The 23977-nt window shown below is 38.0% G+C and overlaps 1 protein-coding gene across 2 annotated transcripts in view; it reads right to left on the bottom strand.

Annotated features, from left to right (window-relative positions):
• Positions 1-9061: 9061 nt before the first annotated feature.
• Positions 9062-23977, bottom strand: part of LNPEP (leucyl and cystinyl aminopeptidase) — a 65345-nt gene continuing 50429 nt past the window's right edge. For both annotated transcript variants that reach the window (XM_035564203.1, XM_035564204.1), the window contains 8 exons: positions 23386-23474; positions 20413-20593; positions 19534-19690; positions 18167-18351; positions 17411-17572; positions 16463-16603; positions 15378-15459; positions 9062-14403 (listed from right to left, as the gene is read on the bottom strand). In XM_035564203.1, coding sequence (XP_035420096.1) covers positions 14272-14403; positions 15378-15459; positions 16463-16603; positions 17411-17572; positions 18167-18351; positions 19534-19690; positions 20413-20593; positions 23386-23474 — 1129 coding nt within the window. In that variant the 3' untranslated portion in view covers positions 9062-14271. The remainder of the gene's footprint in view (positions 14404-15377; positions 15460-16462; positions 16604-17410; positions 17573-18166; positions 18352-19533; positions 19691-20412; positions 20594-23385; positions 23475-23977) is intronic.

Below are 23977 nucleotides of genomic sequence, written 5' to 3'. Positions count from 1 at the left end.
TGTTTTATACCTAGTGACTCATTCTAAATATTCTCTCTTACATGCTTGTGAGCAGTGCCTATCTCTGCAGGTGGCCTTGGCTTCCCAGTGATCTCAGCCAAAAGATCTTCATGCACCAGGTGCTGGATATACCTGCCTCCATGCCCATCTGTCAGGGATGTGAGCATGGCAAGGACACCACTCCATGCGTTCCAGCCTCCTCTCTGGGCTGTTTTTCACAGCTGACCCTTGAGAAAGGCCTGTCCCCAGCTGCTAGTGAGGGTCACTGTTGGAACGGCCAACTGTTTGCAGATTCTGAAAAATATTTTTTTCCTCCTCAGGAACATAATACATCACGGGAAAGAAATCCTGCTGCTCTCTCATCTACCCAACACACTCCACCATCCGTCCAAGTTTATATTATTCCCCTCTTCCTTTATCTCACACAACCTACATGGGCAGTTTTCATTCTTAGCAGCCACACTTAGAGAGTATACCCAGGTAGACTTACTGCAGTTTTTGCCAATATCAGCAGACTGGTGGGTGAAAAGTGGATTCCAACATCTAGAGCTAAATTTTAAGCTACCTCACGCATCAAAATGTACAGAAAAGTAAGGACCAAGAGAGCTGGTCTGAGCATGGAGTCCTGCAGGCCAGCACAGGCCATGTTTCTCAGTGGCACTGTGTGCTAGTGCTTTCAGAAGAAAACACTTCTTCGCTCAATAGCAGTGGGTCTGCCTGAATGTGAACAAAGAATGAGTAGTACAGCTTTTGAGATCTTTATAGATTTGACATTTTAACTGGGAGGTGGTAATGATTTTCCCATTGGTCTGTTTTCCTGCCCATGTTTAGTCTATGGGCAAGCTGTCAAACTGTTGCAAGATTTAAGTGTTTTCTTCTGCTCTGGCAATGTTTGAACTGTATACAGTCCCTCCTCAGATGCTGAATCTTACATTTTGCTTAGAACATATATTAAAAGTCAGACCTCACATGATCATCAAGACTGGATTAATTATGCAATTTGTTACCAACTTGTAATGAAGAAGAAATAGGGCAATAATCAACACCTTTAAGGTCCTAATAAGCATGGAGGAGCCAATGACTGGGCTGCTTTTTCCAGGATGTTCTATACATAGATTTATGACAGGGCTACAGGGAAGGCACTTCCCTGGAGCAGATGTAGCTGTGATACAAGGAGGAGCTGGTGCAATCACACAGGTCACACAAAACTGAGCAGCAGTGGGACAACTCTTCACAGCAGGTGACCAAAGAGAGTCTGGGACAGCAATTGCGCTTTCTTTACTCCCTTCCTGCAACCACCTCAATGTCTTAATTAACTGGGTAATACACTAATGTTACCCTCAAGAGAATTATTAGAAGGTAACAACAGAATTAAATATTTAGGAGAAGTTTTTGTATAAAGAGAAATTCTGTACAGCATCATACTGACAAACTTATTCATTGTTGTGAAGCAATTTAATGACCACCATCATAAGCTGAATAAATTACCATATTTTGCTCACAGAACTGAGGTGGCATACAACTATTTGGGTTTCCACTCCATCTGTAGATTAAAGCAACACTAAAAATTCAGACATTTAAATCCTTCCCCCACCATTATGGCCCTCGTGACAGATGCTCTAGATCTCCCCAGGAGTCCTGCAAATTGTGTTTACCACCCCTTCCTTCTTTAAACTTCCAAGTAGCATCTCCGTAAAAATCAGTAAGTACAAAAAACAGTGTAATGTAAGAGTAATTACAAGCATACATATCTTTCTGTACAATATACCCAGATGTGGAACAGTAACATTTACCATGTGGTGGAATGAAGCAACTGTGTGAAACATGATACAGGAACTCTGAAGTCCAGCACACAAGTCCGGATGCATGAAACTCATACAAAAATGTATGGTTAGTGAGACAGCATTGTTTGAAATTTCAGAGTGCAATGAAAGATAACATCTTCCAGCATTGAAAAAATCCAGTTCATCAGAGGAAGGAATGTTCCATCTAACAGAGAACAGGTGAAAATAGGGAGACATCAAGAAGAACTCACTTTATGGATCAAACTTCCTGCAGCCCCTATGTGGTAAGCGAAAATAACTAATGCCACCATCATGTTTCATGCAATCTTGGTTTTATAATGCATGGTCAATTTTATCTGCCTCAGACACTGCAAGGTATTTCAGTCTGCTAGGAATATTTGAAAATGCAATGACAAAAAATAGATCACCACTGGATGTACAGTAAGTTCTGCAGACAAAGGCTCTAGGATGAGAATGAGATGCTAGTGTTTGGAGACAGAAGAATTTTTGTTTAATATTCCGATATAATTTAGTAGCTTAGTGATTATTTGAGAACAGGGGAGCATCAGTGCACTGTGTTATTCTGTTGAAATAGTAATTAGGTGTCTGTAGACAATAGATTGCATGTCAGTTTATATAAGGAGCTCAACATTCCCTATAGGTGCAAGTACCCAAATACATTTTTCTATTTTCCACAACAGATTTTTCATACTTGGTCGAAGTTATTTCCTTTATTCCAGCACCTGTTCCTGTCTCAGCCATAAAGGGATTTGCTCATAAACGTAACACCACTGCTCTAAAGTAGGAATCCACCAGTTTCTCTCTCCAATAGGTTTGTCTGGTTAAGATAAAAATGACACACTTTTTAGCTCTGCAATTCAGAACCATATAACCCATATACACCCCTTCCTGGAGACCAAAACCTGCTGTGCCAAAATTCATCTACGTGAAACAGAAGAAAACAAGCTACAAATACAGTGAGGAAAGAATAGGCCTCTCACACTCATGCCAACTTATTATTCTATGCTATTCAGGGCAAACTACAAGTTACTAAAGAGGTGTGGAAATTTTGCTTAAAGAACAACCTTTGGTATTCAGTGATTCCCTCATTTCTTCCTGTAATTTCATTATAGCCCAAGCTAAAGAACAAATAAATTTTTTATCTTATTATTATTATCGTATTATCTTGCCAAACTTGCAGCTAAGGATGGAATCCTAATTTATTTTTTAAGCTCCTTAGTGAACAGCAAGTCTTTCATTTCCATATATACTGACAGAATCTGAGCGGAAGCGTCAATATTTATACAAATTATCACACAATTTAAAAAAAGATCAAGAAAAAAAAAAGAATGCTGAAAGAAAAAAGAATGTTTTTGATGTGCATGACAGACATAATTGGTCCCACTGATCTAGGAATGATGCCAAACAGCCCTGAGCACTATTCACTGGCACCATCCCTGTTAGCTACTCACAAATACAAAACAGGCTGCAAGTAGTGCAAGATGACAGGAATCAGAGAAATAAATCCATTAGAACAAAACTGGAGTTCAAAATACATGACAAAAAACAGTTATAGCTATGAGTTATGGTGTTGTCTGTGAGGGTCAGGTCTATGTGAAGGACCACAATAGGTTTGCCTGTTTAACTGTGGCCCTTTCATCCGGTGAGCACACCAGAATACACAGTGGTACAGGACGGAATTAAAAGTGAGTGGTGAATCAGCAACCTGAGTCATCTATGTTCAAAATAAACCTCCTTGTTTACAAAATAAAAAAAACACATCATGCATAGTCTTCAGCATCTTCCAAGAGAACGTGTCCCCACTTCCCCAGCCCTGTTCCCTACAGCCCCCATGCTGCTGCTGCACTGAGCTCTGTTGTCAAGGATCACTCCATTCCTGCTTCCCATCTTGACACAAACTGCAATAAATTACTTCAGCCACCCTGATGTCCCTTGGAGAGGCAACACTCTGGGACAAAAGCAATCCAGAAGGTTCCTGGAATTCATTGATAACCTCTTCCTCACAGTGATAGAGGAGCCAATGAGGAGAGGTTCTGTGCTGGACCTCATATTCACCAACAATGAGGAGCTTGTTGGGAATGTGAAGGTCGAAGGCAGCCTTGGCTGCAGCAACCATGAGGTGGTGGAGATCAGGATCTTTTAGGCAGGGAGAACAGTGAAAAACAATCTCACAGCCCTGGACTTCAGGAGAGCAGACCCTGGCCTCTTCAAAGTTCTGCTTGGAAGAGTCCCGTGGGATAAGGCTGAAGAGGGGCTCATGAAAGCTGGTTAAAGTTCAAGGATCACCTGCTCCAAGCTCAGGAGACATCTACCCCATTGAACAGGAGGCCAGTCAAAAATGCTGGGAGGTCTGAGTAGATGAACAATGAGCTCCTAGACAAACTCAAAAATACAGAGGGTGGAAGCATGGACAGATAACACGGGAGGAATACAAAGACATTGTCTCAGCATCCAGGGATAAAGCTAGGAAAGCTAAAGCCCAAGTGGAATTGAATCAGGCCAGGGATGTCAAAGATAACAAGAGCTTCTATAAGTACATTAGCAACATAAGATTAGGTCAAGTGTGGGCCCCTTACTGAAAGAAATGGAAGACCTTCTTACTCAGGACATGGAAAAGGCTGAGGGAGTGAATGCCTTCCTTTTCACAGCCTTTACCTGCAAGAATACCCCTCAGGAATCACAGATTCCAGAGACCAGGGAGAAAGGATGGAGCAAGGAAGATGTACTCCTGATGGAAAAGGGTCAGGTCAGGGAATACATAAGCAAACTCAGAACAGATAAGTCCATGCCCCTGATGGGATGTATCCATGGGTGCTGAGGGGGCTGGCAGTTGTTGTTGTGAGGCTACTCTCAATAATCCTTGCTTGATCACGGTGAGCGGGAGAAGTGTCCAGAGGCTGGAGGAAAAAAATTGTCACTCCTCTCTTCCAGAAGGGTAGGAAGGAAGATGTGGGGAACCACAGGGCAGTCAGCCTCACCTCGATCCCCGGGAAGGTGATAGAGCATCTGATCCTGCAAACTATTGGCAGGCACATGAATGACCTGAACTACAGAAGTGAAATTAAATGCACATACGAATCAAGAGATGCGCAGAATTTCACTAAAATTACGTTAATATACAATTGAGACACAATGATAACAAGAGACAACTTATCTTCATGCCTTTAAAAATTATGTCTCTTTTCTGTTTTCCTGAGGGAGCATAAAGTGGGGGAGATAGTCAAAGGTTGCCAGTTGGACTGCAGAGCAAAAAAGAAGTATTTTATTTATACATATCTTTTTGTATGAATATCAGAATGCAACATCTAACCACTGGGTTTTTAAAAAAGCGTCTAGAAAGAGACTAAGATGTTTAAGAATATTAGCTAATGGAACTCCTCCTGCCTCCTCCCCCTACCTGCTACTCTGAGGAAAACTGAAGCATTCTCTTCTCCCTGTGATGCCTCTACTTATTCTGCATTTTGATATATAGGTCTCATATGTATTCATACTGAACCTAAGTGTTAATGACTTCTCTGAAAGCCAAGACAGAAACCGAGAACACTTTACATCTCACTGAATGCAAACTGGCATTCTGCATAATAATATGTGGGGAGAGCTAAGAGCAGAAATACTTTGAACATGCATTAAGAAGTGTTTTGCTTCTAGTGGCTGGGAGGGTTTTATAAGTTTCCCCAAAAAGGCAACAACCACTTTTGAGAGTTAAAGATACTGTGCTTCATTGTAACTCAAAGCATTTGCCCTCCAACATTGTCACAAAGTCTGGAAATTAAAACACCTGCCACTGATTTTTCTCTGACCTCTCAAGAGCACACATGCCTTTGTGATAATACAAGCCAGGCAGGCCTCTAGGCCTCTAACCACTCAGTCACGGAGATTTTCCTCTGCCGCAGAGAACAGGTCTCTGCCCTTGGAAGCTTCCAGCTTATTTGCACTGTGCCAATACGTGTCTGGGCCTGTGGTGGGACTTCAAATTTTCTCATCTCCCTAATGCGCCGCATGTTGAGATTTTCACTGCAACGCAACCTACTGGATGCTGTGGAGCTACTTGTGACAATTTATCCCAGCATAGTACTAAGGAAATGGCAGGTCCTGCGATGTTTTAACACAAGCAGCTTTACTCTGACTGTTTTGTTCTCAATTTACTTTTGACCTGCAGTGGCTAAGAAGCCACTGTTTTCATATTAGATGTATGATCTCTGGCAGTTTCGTGTTAATCAGCTTTCTGAACTGTAGTTCTAGTCAGAGATTTAAGCCGTTCAAGTGTCTCACTATACTACTTATTTATTTAAGATGGAAATATCAGTAGCCACACAAGGATTTTACTGGAATAATTAAGAGTTGGTTTTCATTACAATTTAACTTGGTGTTATCAGTTCAGCACAAAGCCATGCGAGGCATATTTATACAGTACACAGATACAGAGTAGCAAGAGATACACATACGGTGAGGCAGAAAATCTGGCAGCTACATTAAAATCACTTAACCATTCAGAAACAGATTCACCTGACATATAAAATAGGAAGCTTGCTTAGCCAAAACGTGTCTGGCTACAACAATTCCTGCCTCTTAGAAACTGCTTGAAAGATTTCTCCTTACCTTGTTACTCTAGAGAAGCAATTTTCACTAGTATGGTATAGTATCTTCAATGTGCCTGAGCTTCGCTCTCTGTGGGTTAAAAATGCAGCCTATGCATCTTTACCAGCTCAGTTCTCAGTTCCTTTTTTCTTGGGTGGTTAAACCTCAGCAGTGATGGAAAGGGGTTGAGGGATGATAGCACGTTACAGTGCATGTCCTTCACCTTTCCACCAGTGGGAGTGAGCTTGCATCTCGTTACTGTGCTACTAAGCCTTACCCAAATAAGCATACTAAGGCTTTGTAGCACAGTACAAAATAATCAATTATTTAATAAGTCTGTGGGTTTTTATTTACATGCTGTACAGTACATTCAAAAACATTACAAATTGACACAAAACCAGCATATGGGGCTTACGTAGCAAGGGTTTGGTAGTGGAAAAGCTGCAGGGGTGGCCTCTGTGAGCAGAGCCTAGCAGCTGCCCCATGTCAGGGCAGAGCCAGCTCCAGACAGCTCCAAAGGGACCTGCTGCTGGCCAGAGCTGAGCCAGGGAGCGACGCTGGTTGCGCCTCTGGGACAGCAGACTGGGGGAAGGGGGAAAACTGCTGCACAACAGCAGCTGGGAGAATGAGGATTGTGAAAGTGTGAGAGAAGCAGCCCTGCAGCCCCCCAGGTGAGTGCAGCAGGAGGGCAGGAGGTGCTCCAGGCAGGCAGCAGCAGCTCCCTGCAGCCTGTACAGGGAGAGGCCCCTGGTGGAGCAGGCTGTCCCCCTGCAGCCCACGGGTCCCACACGGAGCAGATCTCCACGCTGCAGCCCCCCCGTGGAGGAGCCCCCGCTGGAGCAGGTGGATGTGGCCTGGAGGAGGCTGCGGCCCATGGAGAGCCCCTGCAGCAACACATGAGCACTCTGTTCCTGATGGACTGCAGCCCATTGGAAGGACCCGCACTAGAGCGGAAAGAATGGCATCCCATGGGAGAAACCCATGCTGGAGTAAAAGAAGAGTATAAGTGGAGGAAGGAACAGCAGAGATGAAGTGATAGGGACCCAACCGCCATCCTCCGTCAACTTACACTAGGTGGCAGAGGAAGCAGAAACATTAGAAGTGAAGCTGGGCCTGGAAGGATGAGTTGTGGGGGAAGCAGATGTTAATTTTATTTCTTACCATCCTACCCAATTTTTCATTGGCAATAAATTAAATTACTCTCCCTAATCTGGGTCTCTTTTGCTTACCAAATACTGTCATGGGCAATCTCCCTGCCTCTTATCTTGCTCCAGAAAGATTCGTCTTACCTTCTCCCTGTGTCCTGCTGAGGAGGGGGAGTGAGAGCAGCTGGGTGGGCACCTGGTGGCCAGCCAAGGCCAATCCACCACACCCAGGTTATTGCCAACAGCTGATTTAAAGAACATGAGAGTACAGACCTCTGCAGACAGTGTAAATTGCTTTTGCTAGGGTACCAATCACTCCTTGTTTATGACAGGAACTTGAAAACCTACTGCCTTCTAGGTCAGAAATCCTTCTTTTAAATAGAGCTCCTTTCCCATATGAACAGTATGTTTGAATGTGAAAAGCAAGTAGTTAATGCATGGAGTTAACACTATTTAAGAGTCCCTACCGAGTCAGAATAGAACTAGAAAGGCAGTTTGTGTTACTGCATGAGGAGGAGGAAGTCTCAGGTTCCTGTGTCCGTCAGTGCCTGAACAAAGAATCCCACCGCCATCAGCACAGGGGGATGAAATTGTGTCCCTTTCTATCAATTGCATTGGGTGCAAAACTTCATCCAAAGTATATTATGCTTCAAAGAATTCCCTATTCACATGAAAATGCAAACAGCTAAAACAACTTTCCACGTTCGTTATATCTTTTATGGACTTTCTCAGGTTACATTATATTTTTGTGTGTTATTCAGTCTCCTACCCAGCATCATAAATAAATACATCAATATGCAGAGATTATACCATCCTACCCAAAATATGTTTCTCAAACCTTAATTATACCTTTAGCCTGCCACAGGCTTCAGTTCCCAATCTCTCCCATGCTTTTCTCAGTTCACTACAGCTTTTTTTTTCTGATCAGAGGCCCATGAAACTTTTCACATCCTCTTGAGCACATAGAATTGCATGAACTTTCCTCTGTCCTATACCTGAAAAAGAGCTTTCTCTGCTCCTTACTGCTGCCTCCTGGGAAAATTTGACAGTGCATACTTCCACTCCCAGCTGCTCCACCTGGCCTCCTCCCTCAGTTTGGAGATGTCAGCATTTTTTCTTTTTACTTTTTCCAATTTCTTTCTGCTGCTCTCCTAGGATTCCACTTATCCCAACCTCTGCTTAAACAATTTTAAACACAAGTGCCAAGACCTATCTTGAGATTAAGGACTGCGAGCTCTAACGCTGAGAATCTGTGAACTGTCAAAGTACTCTACTGTTCAAGCAATTCAAGTTCGTATGACGATCTTTTAGTGTTACTGTCTTTTGGTTAAGATAAGAAAGAAATCCAAAAATGGCTTTTACCTTTTAATTGTAATTACATACTGGTGAGATTTTGATGGATGGAATTTATCCATAAAGTTCTGCTGCAGAGAAAATAGTGAGGTACAGAGTTTGTAACACCTTAAAAAAAATTAATCAAACTTTCAAACAAAACTTGTTTATGACATTTTCAAAAGTATCACAAAGAAAAGCTTATATTGAAATACTTTATTTCCATCTCACAAAAAGCAATAGTGTTTGCAGTACACATGCCTTTCAAATCAGTGCTGGTAATATGCAAAAACATTTCTCTGAAATATAAAGAAAATAAGCTTCTCTTCCCTTTACAAATGAAACAGACAACTTATTTTATATCTATCTATACATACACACGCACACACACACACAAACGATATTCAAATCCCCATCTGAAGGCAGGTATTTTACAACCTGAAATGTTACCACTCACAGTTCAGACACCTGTGAATTTACATTGTCTTATATATTTTTACAGTGTTTAAAATACAAAGACTAACCCATTACAAGTACCTACAGTATACAGCATTTCCAAATTAACTTTTAAGGTATTTTTCAGGGATACATAACAACCTTGACTTAATGAAGACAGGGCTCAGTTCTCACTGCAAAAATTTGTTTTACATTATATATTCAAACTCCTCCAGTTTCCAATTCTTCAAATGGAAAATCTGTACTTCGTTTTTACAAATTCAATTTGAATTACTGTGTTTCAATCCATTCAAGCCACTATATATATTTTTTTATAAAACTATATACTTAAGATTGTATTGTGATTTGTTTAATGCCACCATTACTAATTCAAAAAAAGATGCCTGCCTCCTATTCTGCATCAAAGTTAAATTGTCACATATAAAAGTCAATATATCTACTACAACAGCAGATTTAAATAACACAGCAAAATTAGAGATTTAAATTCTTTAGCAATATGACCTGAGAGTTTACTATGGTAAAGGTACTTTCTTCCCCCCAGAAATCTTGTGACTCCATGACATAAAAAAGTAACAAAAATCTTTGAACATTTAGTAGCATCTTGATGAAAATGATAGGTATAAATATAACTATTAAAAATAAGTTTATGTATGCACTTGTCAAAATGTCAAACAATAAACGTTTAGCATGTGGAGAACTGAATGTACTACATAACGCATGAATCAGGAATATGTGGAAAAGCTAAAATATATATGACTGAATGCAACAAGTGCATACAAATAAGAATGGTTACTGAGCATTAATTTAAATTTCAGAGCACAAAGAAGAATATCTTCCAGCAAAGCAAAGGAAGGATGGTACAACCTGTCAGAAAATGGAATGTTCCAAAGGGAGAACAGGTAAAAGATACAGATTCAAGTTACACTTCCTACATCTGTTAGCCAACAAAAGAAAATTATTACTCCCATGATTAGTTTTTTCATAGATCATTCCTACAATGTAAGTTCAGAATTAAGTGTCTCAAATACTACAAGATCTGAACAGTTCTCCTTTCTATGGTAGACAGTAACTTTCTACACCTTCTGAGTGCCAAGTCTGATAATTAATGCAGAAATTCCAGTCCAAACAAGCTGGCTCTCTAGCAAATGAGTGATTTCCATATAGGAGTGGACAAGAAGAAAGTTTAAGTTTCTTCTAGAAGGATTAGTTTACAACAGAATGAGCTTGACATCAATACAATACTTAGGACAAGATGCAACATTATTTTATGAAAGTTTATGTATGTAGTAGTTCCATAACTGGAAAATTTATATGCTGAAGTACAGTTTTATATCATAGTTATAGGATGCAACAAAAGCCAACACTGCTCAGTGTACTCCCTCTGACAAATTTCAGTTACCTGTGAAACAATCTGTATAATAAGGACGAACCCTCAGCAATTGTAGTCTGCTTTCCTGTTAGCAACACTGAACAGTGCTCAGAAAAACAATTCTCATCAACCTCTAAGAACAAGACCTCAGTTGGCTCCTGCAAGAAAACAGGGTGTTTGTTCTAACATATTGTCTAGCGTATCACTTCAATTATGAGCCATAAGGCACAATGACTATCTCTATCTCTATGACCAGTTACACAGAAAAACTAGACCTATTTTAAACTCCTTCATTCCATGTTACTGTCTTTTCACATATTAGAAGAAGTCTCATGCTTTTCCTATACTGCTTGCACCTTTTCCATCTCTAAATAAAAATAAAAGCTGAGCTGGCAGAGGGAGCAATCCTTTTTCCAGAGACAAAGTTAAGAGCTCAATTGCTTGCTTACACTTTTCCTGCTAGGCTAATTTTACATAGGAAAAGTATTTATTTATAGAAGTAAAAAATATATACATGCATATTCGCTTTTCACCACAACTAGCTCTTAAAATAAGAAGTGCATTCATTATAAACAGAGGATACTGGAAAATAACAAGACAATCAGTACATAATGGCTTTGAAGACAGTAATTGATGTAGCCCATTTGAACATATACTGCAGTTCCAATTTATTAAACCCTGTAATTTTACATTGCAGGACATGATACAAAGCTAGTAGCATTTGAACTCACAGTTTTTCCCTGCAAAGCTCTTCTGCTGTAAAATAAGAATGGCCTAAGATATATAAAAAAACATTAGCTCGGTAAGTTTTAGCTAGAAAATTCTACGGAAATTAAGTAAAGAGGTCCTATTGGCTACAACATGTTTTTCATTTGACCAGAAGCCAAAGAAAACTCAAGGAACTAGCAAGATTTCATTCCTTTGCAGTAAGGCATGACAGATGTGGCTCTAAAGGGCAATTCATTGCTCATGCCTTAGCCATTCCAACCTTCATCAGTTCCCAATAATCTCACTAACAGAGGAGTATATTTAAGCATTTAACTTGGAAGAAGGACTCCAGCACAGTTTTTATTAAGGTTATAGACTCCGTGACAGAAAAATAATTTAAAAACCTCTACAACTGATACACTGAAATTATTACCTATTAGAAAAAAAAGCCATCAAATGCAGCAAAAAGTGAAATGAAAAATTATTCAAAAACCATCCCCCCCCTCCCCTGACTTTCCAGACATTCTTGGTACAGTTTGCAATCTAAAACTCAGCTGCATGCTATTTCCTTGCAAAGAACTAATTATCAGTCAAGCATCTGAATAAAACCTTACACTTCTATAATCCTACAGCAGAAATCAGGAGGAAGATGGGATCTTCCTCCGGAGTTTCCATTTGAAATTTTATATGCCTCAGTACCATAGTCAGGGCTGAAATAAAAAGAAGTGTGAGGGGATAGAAAAGTGAAAGCATACTACTGTTTTCTCATTTAATATTAAGAAGTGACTGTAAAGGAAAATAGATGACAACTACATATATACACACAAATATGGAATTTGTATTTCTGCAGAGAGCATAAAGGTTTAAAATAAACAAAGAAATAATACCACAAGACATGGAAGTTTGTAAAAAAAATAATCAGAGAGCATAGCTAATTACCATTCTAATTGCATAATTTATGGAATTAGGATAGTATGACCTATTTTCAGTGCTTACATTCCTTCTTCAGTACTTGTGAAAATTGCTCTTTTCTGGGCCTCTGGGGCAAACAAATGTTTGTGCACTCTCAGAATCTAACACACTTTCTAATAATTTCAAGACTAGAACTGCAGACATAGTTTTTAATGTGAACTGGTGAAAACATAAGGAATTTCTTTTCCAAGAAAGAATTTCCCATTCTGGAAGGATGGGAAAAGTATGGCATGGCTTAAGCAATCACAGCTTACAATTTCTTCTGATTAAATAAGCAGCCAATGCTGCAATTTCATCAATTAAAGCCTTCAGTCTGAATTGCCTGTGACAAATTTTCACGTCCACTAATTTAACTCTCATTCAAATTATTATCTTCTTCAGAATTTGCTGTGACTGAAATCAAAACTTTGTGTTGTTCAAAATTTTCAACTTTTAACTGTTATTGTTTTCATATTGAATCACATATTGGATGCTGATAAGACAACAGGTCTGGATCTGCTTGCATCAATCCACAAAAGGTGCAACAGTAATGAAATGAACATTTGAAAACATGAGAACTCCACATAAACAAGTATGATTACTCTTGCATATGTTTTATGTACATGCTATACCTCAAAAATGGCCTTTCTCACTGCTTTTGAAAGACAAGATTGTACAATTGGTATTTTGGCTTTCTAATGTGGCCCGTCTCTGCTTTTAGATCCCCCTTTTTAAAAAGAGTATGATGATTTAGATCCCCTTCTTTTAAAGTATGAAGATTTAGATCCCCTTCTTTTAAAGAGTATGAAGATTTGTCACACAAGGTTTTTCACAACAGTAGAACAAACCATTAAAATCTAAATGAGAAGCTTTCTAAAGCTATACTGGGTAAGCAATATACACAAATCATACTGTGATATCAAAGGTAACAGGCAAGGGAAAAAAAGCATAAACTTAACCAAATGAAGTGGCTGATACACTGACTTATTGCAGGACATCTGGAACAAGTGATGAAATTAAAAATCAGTAGTCAGAAGTAGACAAATCAGTAGTCAGTCTAACAGATAAACCAGCCTGTTAACAACAACTCATGGCAGTTTTGTGCAGTTGCTCACAGATATATGCAGCAACATCAGTTACACTCCAATGTTTAACAACACAATTCTCAAAAATGTCTAATAAATTCAGAGTAAAAGTTCCAAGGCCCCATCAATGTTTTTGGAAATTCCATCTCTAAAACATTCGTTTTTGCTGTCTGGCTTTCTCCTTTCCATGCAGACTATTAGTGCCCAGCCACTTTAAACATCAAAGTGTGTATGATTAGCATGACGTATTATTCTTATTTTTCATGTAATTCCTAAACAACACAGTGAAAAATCAAAAGTCCAAACTGAATTCAAATCCAGACCTTATTTACCTCTCCTCAAACTGCTGTACTTTATGAGATCCTCTAATACTTATGTATCCTACGCATGACTTTGTTTCACAACAGCTTCTCTATCTACAAATGTGGAAACTACCTGTATTTTTGCATTAACAAAGCCCTACTAATTACCCAGCAGTCTGCAAAAAGCTAACAGTTCATGGTAACTTACTTTCTTTCTGCTCTTATCTGTCAATATCAACACGCTGCTGAAAAACTAGAACATGACAACCAAATGAAAGGGTATTAAATTTCATATATATAATATAATTCATGGAGATGTTTGGTCTATAGATGAAAACAGTTTCAGAATAAATACATCCTGCTCATAAATGCTTCAAGGGAAATCAAAATTTATGTGAGACATGCCCTGAGCTATCTAGACTCTCTAATAGTGCAAACAATGTTGCAGCAATGCCTGGTTTCACCCTGGCTTTTGCAAAAGAAACAGAGCAACTGTCCACAGATTTCCTAAATGGCTGACACTCCATAGTGTAACATGCACTACAGCCATTTTTGTAGCTTTGCTAAGTTCCTCTCCATCCACTGGATATTGAGCTGAATTGTGTCAAGTGCCTCTTTTACACAACGCAGTTTAGAACTCTCTTCTGACTTTGATTCAAAAAACGTCTTCACCTGCGTAACAAGAAAAAATAAAGAAAAAGAAAATGTTAATAAAAAATCAACACAGACCTCAGAAATAGGTACAGAAGCAAAGGCTACACATGTGCTGGAAATAGAGAACCATACACACTTATGCAGCAAGCAAAATTCTCAGAGTTGGCTTCCCAAAATGCAAGAATGTCTTTCATGAGAACACCAGCAACAACCCATTTGGTTTCAATAAATTCGTTTACCAATAAATAGATACTCAACTCATCACATTAATCACAGAGCAATCACAGGTCACTCAATGTTCTAGAAAGAGAGGTTTTTTTGTGTGTGAAAAAGAACTGATTGTTGCTAGTGACCCCATGCAGTCCTCTGGAATGACCCCTGCTTCCACTCAGCATTTTAACTGTCAATGCTTACATTTAAAATACTATTGCTCATACAATAAGAAGCCATTTCTACCCCATTTTCTGAATGAAACATTAGACTAAACCATAAACCACTCTTGACACCATACATTCAGGGCCTTGTGAGGTAAGACTCAAATTTCTAACAACCAGTACCTGGATCTCAGCTTATACTCAACCTCCACAACAGCTCTCTGGGATTGTTGACAGCCAAACTAATCTAGAACAAATCTTAATGGCTCTCTGTGCCATTCCACAGATGCAGAAAGCATAGATTATTGACACTGTCTAAACCAGAATTTTGTTATTACTATTTTGGGAGACAGAGTGTTCCAGTGAACAGGAAACCAGAGCAATATGAACAGATAGCTGTGCTTGACTGTGTATATTCAGCTCTACCGCTGATTCAGAATGTAATCTTCAACATGCTTATGTACATACTTCCCATGTCTGACACAGGGATAGAAATAGCTGTATATCCTTACAAGAGGGCTTTAGTAACTGTAAATAACTGTTTTCCTCTACCCCAAAATATCTGAGGACAGCACTGGCACTAGAAAGTATGATTTTCTGATTGATTAAGCCACCGACCTCAAGTAGATGCGCCCTTGTAGCAAACTGAGAAGTTGATGAACTAATGATGTTCTGGATAGTATATGAGCCTAGATGAAACCTGAAATACAAAGAAGAAAAAACTTAGAAGCCATTTTAATATGCAGGTTCAGTATATACACACGTTCTTATTTCTAACTCCTCTTCTGTTTCAGTATTTGGAAATCATTAGAAGCATCTAAATTCAAGTTTATATCTCTCTCTTTTTTTGAAGAGATACAAGGTGTTAGCAGTCCAAGCCTCAAGATGCCTAACCCCTATTGGGGTTAGGCAAATCCAACTTCAGAGCCAAAGACAAGAAAAATTTTCGAACTTCTATTCCAGCTCAAAACACTAAAGAACTGAGGACACCACGCATCGAAGGAAAATGTCTACATTTGTGGTATGTATTCAACAATTAATCAAATTGTTGAATAAGCAATCAAATTTGCCTCCAGAAATCATTTCAAGCCAAGTAATTTTGTAATATTGATTATTAATTACTCCTGCTTTAGCAAGCAGGAATTTTCATCCAGGAGAAGCATTTTTAACAATGTGAAACTGTTCCAAATCACAACTAGGATTTAGAAGTATCATTTTCTAAGTACTGTCAGCCTTTTGAAGATCCGTAGGCCAGCTCTGCAATTTCAAGAACAGTTAAGAGGAACATATTTCTAAAGCAAGTGGATTTTTTTTTTGCTTATTTGGTTTTTGGATTATATAGAAAGGTAGAATAAATAGATACTGAATGAACTGCCTGGGTTTACTTGTGAACGCATTTGATCCACAAAACATCCCACAGCTCCAGCAGCCATCTTAGTCAGAGACATCACTCTTAACAGAAATTCAAACCAAGATTTTCTAGAATAACTGTGAGGTTCTAAGAGGCTTCAACGTTCCATCAACTGTTAAATGAGATTTCAAAATTTATTGTCCAAGTTACTTTTGCAAAGTCTAATCTTAAAACAGGCTTTAAAGTTATAATAAACATCATCTTATATGAAGCAAACTATTTATTCACTTGCACTTGATAATAGTGGTCCTTTTGGCAATGTGGATGTGAAAAGCTATATCAAAAGCCTTACTTTCTTGTAAGTTTTTCCCAGTTCTCTTTAACAAAGTCCCAGGCCAACAAATATCCAGGGAAACTCTGGCTAACAGTTGCTACGATATGTGAAAGCTCCTGTGCCCTGATGACTTCTCCCTCAAGGCTGTTCTGCATTAACCTAGAAGACAAAACATATGAAAAAGGACAGGAAAAAAAATCCTATTTATTCATATTTTCATGTGGTTCTACTAGTAGCCCTGAATTCGATGGAAAAGATTATGTAAAAGATCAAACAACAATCACCTTCTGGAATCTAAAGCACATGGATACTACATTTTATAACCACTGTATTCATTTAGTTTGAGTTTCCAAGAACACAGTGATCTTAGCTCTAAACCAAGTACCTGAATTTTCATTGCTGTTGAAAAAGATGGAGTAAATTTTCACAACTTGTAAGATAAAACAATTCACTGGTAAGTTAAGAGAGAAAAGCAGGAGTAACAGTAATCGCCTACCAGGACACACTTAGTGTCCTCCATGTAATACTAAGATTTAGTCTATAAAATGGTGTAAGAGCATAATATAAGGTCAAAGAAAAAAAGAAATATTAAAAAACAGCGCGCACACACACAACCAGTTATTGTCTTGGATAAGAAGATGTAACAATCTCTGAAGACTCAGTGAGCAATCTGTTTTACCATTATCACAAAGTCTGCAATTTTCTTCACCAATAGCACAAAGCTTTTAAGTCCATTTTTTTTCTTCGTGTATATTCCACCTTGCCACAGTTCATCTTTTTAACCTACTCTATTATATACATTATTTTGAAGTGAAAAATAACAGGTTCGTCATGTTTATGGAAGCCCGAACAAGATGTCTGGCTAGATTTTCTTTAGTATTCAGATTTTTTTTCCTTTTCAACAATTAAAAAAAACACACACACAACATTTAATTTACACAACATAGAACTTTGTGTCTTTCATACCAGATGAGCTTTCTGACATCTTCTGTGCTGGCCAAGGCTTCAATCATTTTGCTTTTCTCTGCTTCAGAAACTGAAGAGGAGTACATCTTTAGGAGGAATTCCCAGCCTTCATTAGTTTTGGCTCCAGTTATAAATATGGCTTTCATAAGATCACTAGGCAGACTACAGGGAAAAAAAATCAAAAAAACAAAAACAAAACAAAGAAGGGGGGACAAAAAAAGTTCATCTGAGAAAAGAAGGAAGAAAAGTTACAAAATGAAAAGATTAGCTTGAAAGAGATACCTCTCATTTTTGCAATTTATTTCTGTAGCAATTTTAAGTTTGCTGGACACATGAATTCATGCCTTTCTAATATTTTAATTCACTGGGAAAAAGCAAATTATATTAGTCATATGAAAGCACAGAAAATGGTACAAAAATCAGCGTCATTTTCTATGGCACAAAACAGACAGGAAACCAGAGAAGAATGAGTTCTGCAAGAGACAAAGGTATACTTTGATGCTGCTACTAAGTAATTATCCTTGAGTATGCAGCTTAAACACAGATGAAAACAATTTGTAGATGGTTTTGCAGTCACATTGGAGACTGCAGAACAAAATTTTAAAATCTGGCACAGTTTTCCCTTTCATCTTAAAACAGCAACTACTTTTAGACAAGCAACAGTAAGTGACAGAATGAAGAGCTTTATCAATATTCAGATAGCAGAGTAACAGGATAACACGTAGGTAAAATAGTGGAAGCCCATTTTTGTGGTACCTCATTGTTCCATTAGACTTCATCCACTTCTCAAACATCTCAATGGCAGCTGTTCTACATTGTCTTATATCATGGGTGCAGGCAAAAGCTAGTAGTATTGACCGGAGCTCTCGTTCAGACAAAGTCCCATTATCTGTCCAATGCTGTTGGTCAATTTTATTTCCAAGCAGGTATTCTATTCTATACTAAAGGAGTAAAAATTATTAGCAATAACTAATTCTTCCCAAGAGAATTTTCCACATACAAAGTTATAAGTTAAGTTTTATAACTGTGCAAGTTAAACATAGTAGTTTTGCCCCATTATCTATATGAATAAATAACAGATACCACATGGATATGAAAGACTGGCCAGGTCTACATTTATGTTACACAGTCAAACTGAAGACCATTTTTCCAGCTACTGGAATTCAAAATCATTGTCAGCTCATGATCTCAACTAACTACAAGTTCTGTCTGTTTAACTGCTTTTAACACCATCGAGCGACAGTTAACATTCCTTAGTTTAGCACAGACAAAGCTTTATGCCTTTCTAGTTTTGTAGCTTGGAAAAAACAAGGTGCCCCACCAACTAGCACATCTCAGCTGAGACATTCCAATATAAACTATTATAAATTAATAGAAAATGCAGGCAACCATAGCTTGGGCTGCTTTTTACAGTAGATAATGATTGGTAAAATCCTTGAATAAATACTAGGTAAGAAAAAAAAATATAGCAGTCGCTTTTTTGTTTCTTTCAAGTTTCCAAGGTTCGTTTTAAACCTGTGGATAAATACAGAAAGGAGGCTTCTAAATATCAAGGCAGAACAGACAAATGAAAGACATTTCCACAGCAAGAACTGAGACTACATTGTTATGCCTGTAGCACCGTATCATGTTAGTCTAACACACATCTGGAATGGGATAATGTGTATTGTCACATGACATGATGTGTCCATTAGTGTATTTTTATTTTCACAGACAATAGTTTTGCTTTTTTTTCTCCCCTCACTGTGTCTATGTAAAGCAATTAGATCAATGATCTCCATCCACTTTAGTGATTTTTGGAAATAACATTTCCGTACTAGAAAGTGTCATAGACTCTGTACTGAATTGATCTTTATACCCATTGCTGTAAATCCCCAGACAACACTGGGTTAGCACTGCATTACAATCCCTAAAAAAAAATTGAAAAAAACTAAAGTCAGTCCACAAAATGTAGCATTGCAGTAGATCTTTTCTATTTAACAAAAGCATGTAAGACTGTCTAGAATCCAGTCTATCTTCATGAAATTACTGAATAATACATTCAACAGTCAACACTAATTAAACTGTAAACAACTTTATGACAAATTATTTTAAGCCATATTTTCCAAAAAAATAGTACATACCATCACACGTGCTGCCAGTTGTTGCTCACCCTTTTTCTCTAAAAGGTTGTAGATAAGACTCAGCTGAAACAAAGCTTGAGTGAGTGGTGCAGTACTGCTCTCTTCTGTAAGGTAATCGATCAGCTCAAAGGCCTTTTCCAAAGGCTCTTTTCCTAGACTGTAGGTCAATGAACACAAACATTAAAATGATTTAAGTGATGCTGCCTGCTTTACCCAAGTCACAATGATCTTCATTACACTAGCAGAAGAATTGATAAATAAAGTAATAAGAAATGGTTTCGATGTCAAGGTTTTTATAATATAATATCAGCAAGAAGATAGTGATGCTAACATGCCTTCAATTAACAAAAATGAAAATAGATAAGAAGAGGTAAAACTGATTTCAGAAAGTATTTATCATAAAGAGGGTATTCGGATACAGGAAACAGCTGTCTAAAAGGCCATCCAGAACATTTGGCTGTAGTGCTAATGGAGAAAGACAATATAGGAGCCAGTAAAAAAAATGAGAAGCAAACAGCTTGCTTCTCTAAGGTGAAATATTCATTAACAGAGTGCAGAAAAATAGCCTTCTGTGCAGACTATAAGACACCAAAGGAAACAACGTCTTCCAGCAATGGAAGTGATCATATGTTTATGTGATTTAAATAAGCGGATGCTGATATAGAAAAAGTCAGGGAGATAACATGTAACACCAATATGGATTCATCAGTGAAATAACTTTTTTTCTTTTTTAAGTTGGTGAATGGTTTCAATAGGCTAATGAAGTCTGAATTAAAACTTCTCTGAAGCTGTCTTCATCTGAACCCAGATCTGATTCTCATTTGACTTGGAGAAAACTTAAACACACATAAAATACATTTTCCAGTATAAAAACCTTACCTTGCAAGGTTGAAGATATTGTTGATCAGATTAGCTCTGTCTTTAGCACTCAGAGCAGTGTGGTTTTTTTTCAGCAGATCAATCAGTGTTTTCCAGTCTTCCGCATAGTGTACTACGTAATAACCATTCATGTCCACGTTGAATTTTATCCATTCCACCTCTTCTGGAAGTTCAATGACAGCTAACAAAGACAACCAGTTAATAGCAGACAAAGGTGTAGCACCTGTCCTTTCAAATCCAGATCTGTGAAGTAGACTGGTTCTAGAGAGTTAACATATCTTTTCTGGCTCACTAGTTCCCCCTACTATGAGAGGGAATAGCTAGCAAAAATGTTCTCAGTGAAAGCTTTATAATACTAGGCTGTATATCTTCCTTCAGTGCTACATCTGACTGACTGAATAATATCATAGTCTGACCCCAGTTGCATCTATGCACTCTAGAATACAACAAAGAAAAACAAAGGAAAAACAGGGCACATAATGCCTTGTGGTCACAGCACAGTGAAGAATTTTAATAGGTAAACCTGTCCTACCCAGAAACAGAAATCGGAACATTTGTCACTGATGAAGACTGTACAGGATAGCTTGGACACATCTTACTGCTCTGGAGATCAGAATAATTATTTCAACATGCCAGATCAAACCTCAGGCTCAGGAAGACAGTGAACAAAGGGAGCATGCTTATTTACAGTCAGGGCTTGCGAGTAATTTTGTATTCTACCAATGATCCTACCACCAAAAATAATTAAAAGGCAAACGTAGCTTACTGAATACTGTTGTGGAAGCTCCAGTATGTACACTAAGTAGCTTTATTTGGTAAACGTAGTTTTAGATGTGGAAAGAAAAATAAAAACAAAAAGCGACAAAATGCCCAGGGCACACAGGTTTTGTCATTATTTTTTGTTGATTTTTCATTTTAACTGGAAAGCAGCTTGCACTATGTCAATGACACTGCTGGGTATCTACTTAACAAGTTTTCTGTCATGACAGTTAACTAACTTATCCAAGGGAATGAGAGTACTGTTTCCCATTCACTGGCACTGTTTCAGGAGAAATCTGTCCCACTTAGGTTTTCATGTTTAAAACAAGGCAACAATCAGAGAAGACCATTCAGGAAGTGAACAAGCTAGCGCCTTAGTCACACAAAGTGTTTGGATGCTATGGTTTATTCAATACAGCCAAACTATTCACAGCAAAGTGAAAGAGGGATCTCATAGTAACACAGCACTATAGTAACACAGCAGTAGATGATAGAAGAGAGACTAAGCTATGCTATCTCAAATGAAAGCATGCTTTCAAATTAAAAAGGTAGATAACACAGGATAGGAACAAGTTAAATTTTAAGAATTTTGACTTGATCATAAGTAAATTTATGAGGTGCTTTCATAATGAATCCATATCCAGTCTCGAGTCTATTAACATTGCACAAGCAAACCAGTTAATAACTCATAGGCCTTTGCAGGTCTCACTAGTTAAGAGATTTGCTGTCCAGTTCTCCTTTAAAACAACCCGGTTTCCTCTCTGCCCACTAACACATACAACATATAAACAGTGACACATATCAGAAAAATAAATAGACAAATGGTGGTGACATTAAGTTGGATGAAAGGACATGCTCTAGATTCAGAGTCAGCTAGATACAAAAAAAAGGGACTTTTGGGATAAAGGAAACAAAATTCTTTATTTCAGTTGATTCTATAATTCCTGCCAAAAATGTCAATGTACATAGCATTTGTGATGCCTCTGAAATTTAGTGAAATTCTACCGCAAACTCTTTTGTACTATTCTCCTACTCTCATATCCTACACATCCAAGTATCTGCAGCCAATGAGGAATTAGTAAGGTGAACATGAGAGTGCCAACAGGGACATTTAAGGTCAAAGAGATGTAATCAGTCTGGTTACCTATTCATTCTAATAAGATCAAAAACACATTCCGTTAAACAGCTTTATTTTTCCATTCTGATAATTCATAAAAACTGCTTGTCAACCTCCAGCTCAAATTACAAAGCCCAGGAATAAATGTGTGTTTTGTAAAAGCAATGTCAGAATAATAAAAAAATAATATATATTTTTTCTTTAATTATAGTATTTCTAGAGTCATGTTGGAGGGCTGGTAATTTGTAAAAATCAGTAAACGGCAAAAATGTCAGGATCAGCTTTAAGCATTTTATTTTAATTTTCTATGGTTTTATTTTGAACAGCAGAGGTGGGAGATAGGTTTACGCGTTAAATATAATTGCAAGTTAAATACGCTGAATTGTAAATTCAATGAAGGAAATACATAAGCAGATGTAAAACAGTGAGCCAGACCAGCCTAAATAAGAGAGAAAAGCTACTCAGTCAATGAAACCAACGGGGAGACGGCCAAAATGATTTGTACACAGTACTACATAAAACTGTATAGAAGCTATTCACTTGGCATGGAGAAAAACAGGACTGAATTAAACAAAAGCTATATGGACTAGCAATTTAGGATTCAAACTCACTGCTGCAGCAAAAGCAGGGTTTATGTGAAATGATCTAAGAGTTTCAAGTTGTACAATAGCTTTCTGAAGAACTTAATCTGTTCCAGGTGGAATACTTTCTTGTAACTTTAAACAAAGTAAGTAATATTTGAGCGGAAAACGACTTCCTTACATTTCAGTATATTGGCAGACCAACTGTCACAGTACTCACTCTCCAGAAGACATGCAGTTCAAAATGTTTTGTGCATGCACTGATGAGAAAAGTACAGGCTTTAACAAACTGCAAATCTGCTTCTGTCTCAGTTGCTGCCTTTTACTTGTACATAAAATGCTATGGGCACTCAACTCTCTAATGACACTGATGACACTACTAGTAGTACCTGGCTCCAGATGTCTGCAATTACTTTATACTGTGTCTTCATCTTCACATCTTACGCAAGTGTGTGCTCAGAAAGACCTGCAATCTGTAACACATAAGTAACTTGCTTCCAAAGTTAAGCCACATACCTGACTTCTGGTCCAGTAAGTATGCGTTAATACAATGGGTAAAGTTGCACCTATTAGTCATGTAGGTGAGAGGAATATGCCACAGGTAACTGCAAAGGAAAGCAAATATTTACTGACATATTATTTACAGTTTATTATATGTTTTGAAGGTTTGCTGAGATTTTAATTTAAAACATTTTAATATAATAAAAGTACCAGAACCACATAATGCTGTGTGACAAAGTGTAAACCCAACACACATGGCATCAGAATGTGATCAAAGAAAACATGTACAACACATACAGCAATTTCTTTTCTTTTATTCCCACCATGTTGAGAAGTGGATGAATTTCCTAGTACTTATTCCTCAGTTCCAGCCTGCTAAGTACCTTGTCCAAAGTCATGTGGACAGAACATCTCAAAAATTTAGCCAGTACTATTTTTACTTCAGTCCAGTGTTCAGTCTTCCTTAAGTTTTACAAGTATCATTATTTTTCAAAAAAATTTAGGTCGATTCAAATACAAGTCTCAAATTCCAAATCATGGTAATAGAAACCATAGCTGACTGCACACCACCAAGACTGACCCAAGTGAACTGCAAACTGGAAGAATA

Source organism: Cygnus atratus, chromosome Z, assembly GCF_013377495.2.
Source record: "Cygnus atratus isolate AKBS03 ecotype Queensland, Australia chromosome Z, CAtr_DNAZoo_HiC_assembly, whole genome shotgun sequence".
NCBI lineage: Eukaryota > Metazoa > Chordata > Aves > Anseriformes > Anatidae > Cygnus > Cygnus atratus.
The sequence above is the reverse complement of the archived record's forward strand: the minus strand, read 5'-3'. Positions and strand labels throughout refer to the sequence as shown.